At 45.9% G+C, this 3,639-nt stretch overlaps 1 protein-coding gene across 1 annotated transcript in view; it reads right to left on the bottom strand.

Annotated features, from left to right (window-relative positions):
• Nucleotides 1-6: 6 nt before the first annotated feature.
• Nucleotides 7-3,639, bottom strand: part of Ddx58 (DExD/H-box helicase 58) — a 40,782-nt gene continuing 37,149 nt past the window's right edge. Inside the window, exons 14-15 of the mRNA XM_005362367.3 lie at nucleotides 2,458-2,601; nucleotides 7-1,092 (exon numbers count right to left, since the gene is read on the bottom strand). Of these exons, the coding sequence (XP_005362424.1) occupies nucleotides 796-1,092; nucleotides 2,458-2,601 (441 nt within the window). The 3' untranslated portion in view covers nucleotides 7-795. The remainder of the gene's footprint in view (nucleotides 1,093-2,457; nucleotides 2,602-3,639) is intronic.

Here is a 3,639-nt window from a genome sequence, read left to right on the forward strand (position 1 = left end):
AGTTAGGACAGATCTTAGAGTAAGATGCATAGCAAAAGCGCAGAACAGAGGTACCTTCTCAGCTGTCTGCTATAGCGTTCTAAATTTTAAAGGTATATGTCACTTCAGTACACACATGTGTGTATATTGAACCTTGCAGTCACCTATACTTGTGTCAGAATGTGAGTGACAGCCAAAAGCAGGGAAAGAAGAGTCCAATGCAAGAATCAGAAAGTACCCATTGGACTTGACAGTCTGTCTGGTGGCCTTGAAAAGAACGAATTCAGAATTCGGTAGATTGTTAAGGGCAAAGCCAGCTTGTGGCAGGCACTTCATCCATCATGGGCAGTTCTGAAAAGTATAAAAGGGAAGTTTTTAACATGCCCCCCCACCCCACTGCCACGTGCTATGAGTTACTGGTGACCAAAGTATTCAGTGCTGCAGGTCATGCACACGTGCTCTGTGTGGATGAGAACTGCTTGGAACAAACATCAGGTTATCTGGCATTCCACACGGTGTAGGCTTGTGTAAGACAGGATTGGGTCATCATTGCTTCCTGGACTGCAAGACTCAGGAGCCCCGAGGTCATTTGGGCACTTCTTTCTTTCTTTCTTTCTTTTTTTCTTTCTTTCTTTCTTTTTGTTTTGTTTTTGTTTTGTTTTTTTGAGACAGGGTTTCTCTGTAGCTTTGGAGCCTGTCCTGGAACTAGTTCTTGTAGACCAGGCTGGCCTCGAACTCACAAAGATCCACCTGCCTCTGCCTCCTGAGTGCTGGGATTAAGGGATTAAAGGCGTGCGCCATCACCCGACTGGCTTTTCATATGGGCATTTCTGCAGGGTCAAACTGTATTCTTTCAAAATGAAAGTCCTTCCACTTTGCGTGCCGCCTCTGAACTCCACTTGCGATATCTTCCACCACAAAACTTTCGATTTTTATGACGGGAATCTCGAACGTCTTATATTTCACATGGATCCCCCAGTCGTGGCAGCACTTCTGTATGGCACAGAATATCTTTGCTTTCTTCTCGAAACTGTCGTAGATCTTTGGCTTAGGGTGCGGCTTAGACACAAAGCGCTCCTTAAAAGCATTTCCAAGCACGGTGTAGTGGGATTTCTGTGAGGAAGAGATTGAACACAAAAGAATATTAGAAACAGTTCAAGAACGGCTTAAAAACTGCTCAGTAGGCAAGGAGGAAGAGTAGAATCCCTTTATTTTACAGATGGAAACAGAAGAGACTGTGGACAGAGTCTCCTGCAGGCCAGAGCAGGATCCACGTACTTGGGAGGCCGAGGCAGGTGATCTCTGAGTTCGAGTTCACGCTACAGAGCAAGTTCCAGAACAGACCAGGCAACACAGCAAAACCCTGTCTTGAAAACCAGGGGGGAAAAAAAGAAGTGTTCTCTGTCCCAAAAAAGTTTAGAAAACAAAATAGGAAGGATTTCTTAACCAGAATATAACATTTTTATATACTTAGCCTTTATCCTCATTTCTTTTCTTGACCGAAGATGGACCCCAAGGTATTGCTGCTCATGGGGCATTCAGCCTAAGGAAAGCATCTTTATAATTTTGTATTCGATTTATTTCCTAGCAGGTTTTCACTCTATCATATGTACTTCAAAATCTCAGCCTAATTGTTCCTTTCATATAATTTCTGACATACGGTAAAGTTGTAGAAAGGGCTAGGAAGATTCCAGAATGCCTTTAACCAGTTCCGCAGAAGCACACAGTTATATGCGTTCACGCATTTCCTAAGCTAAGAAGCCAGCACCAGTGCCTTTCCTTTCATTACAGATTTTTATGCCCAAGCCTTTATTTATCCCAGGAGCTGATCGAGGACACAACACTGTGTCTAGCATAGCCTTCCTTCTCTACAGCCGCATGAAGAAACTATTCCTTTGGCCAAAGTGATGGCGCATGCCTGTAGTCCCTGCTCAGGGGAGGCTGAGACCCAGAAGACTGGCAAGTTGAAGCCAGCCTGGTCAATACCTTGAGACTGTCTTTCAAAGGGATTTTCTTATTTTTATCTAAGGGACACACAATTGTCCATATTCATGGTATGCAGTGTGATAATCTGAGCATGGAATGACCAATCGGAGTAGTTAGCATTCCCTTCTGCCTGAACAATTTTCACCTCTTCATGTTATAAAGCTTTGAGTTTCCCTCGTCTGATTTGTTTGGAATGAATGGGAAACAGTGCTTGCCCTGCTGTGTGGGAGAACCCTAACCCTTATCCATGTGGCCCAACTGCTGGGGCAGCTGTAATTATAGACCTCCCTCTCCTGCCTAGCCTCCAGCACCTCTATTCCACTTCATGCTTCCATGATATCAGCTTTTCTGGCCCCCACACAAAAGCACAACTTTATTCATACAAGGACCGTGGACAACAGCCACAACAGAAGCCATAGTGTCCTAGCTACAAACGTCTCTCCAGGAGACGAGGCACTTTAACTGGTACCCGAGACCGCCAGGGCAGCTCACCTCCACCACTCGGATGTCAGCCGTGTAGCACGCAAAGGCCTTGCATTTCCCACACAGCAATCTCTTATTTTCCTTATCGGGGGCCGGCTGTGGCTTGCGTTGACTATCTCTGATGAACTTTTCATCCAACTGTATGCGCTGAACCTACATGCCAAAGGAAGAGTCTCTTGAATGACCATAACTGGCCCACGAAGGTCGATGCACACAGCCACCACACGCACACACATACACACACACACACTCACTCAAATATAATTTCCATGAGCATACAACTCCTATTCGTACTGTTTGGTTTGTAAAAGTCAATCTCGTAATTCCTTCAGTTCTCTGAACTCTTTAGTCATCAGGCTTTAATCCATCCTCCATTAATCTTCCAATTGCTTTCCCAAACACACCCGTCAAAGTCACATGAGCCATGCTTTCTACTTTCTACAAAACCTTGGAAACCCTTCACAAATGACCCATCATAGGCATGCTTCAGGCATAACATAAGCCGAACAAATAGATCAAGAGACAGAGTCCTCTGTCTGAGACCTCTCCTGGAGCACAGAACATACTGCTGAAGTCCAGCACAGTGGAATGTCGGCACAGGGTGGCTGGATTCTAACTCCACATGTCGACTGGCTGAGTAGAGGAAGAATGGGGGCATTTTGACAAACCAAATGAAAGATTATGAAGGGTAAGGAGAGGGTGGACCGGCCAGAAACACCAGGGTCCTGGGAATAACATGAGGGTAGGCTCCCTGGATTTTTCTGTTCATCTGCTATGTGCAGACTTAAAGCTGAAGCAGCTGACATCAGGAATGCCCAGAGGTAGAAACAAAAAGTCCCCCAGAAAAGCCTGCTGTCTCTCAGCAAAGGGCCAGAAAAGGGCAGCCTCGCAGACAAAATCTTTAGATTTTTAGAGCTTAAAGTTCAGACAATTGCTCTATGGGTAGAAAGGGCACTGGGGCCCAACCCCTCCGTACCTGTGCCAGCACAAAGGAGGAACTAAGATTTCTACTTTACAAAGCTAATTAGGCCCCAATTATCAGGATGGAGTCAGGGACTTCAGCCCCATTAACAGGAAGACCCTGTGAGGAGACAGAAACCCCCTCCACCCAGCAGTAACAAGGGCGTCCCTCCCCTTGTTCCTGTCAGAGACTGGACACCTGCTGCATCCCTCCCCTTGTTCCTGTCAGAG

Source organism: Microtus ochrogaster, linkage group LG5 (genome assembly GCF_000317375.1).
Source record: "Microtus ochrogaster isolate Prairie Vole_2 linkage group LG5, MicOch1.0, whole genome shotgun sequence".
Taxonomy (NCBI): domain Eukaryota; kingdom Metazoa; phylum Chordata; class Mammalia; order Rodentia; family Cricetidae; genus Microtus; species Microtus ochrogaster.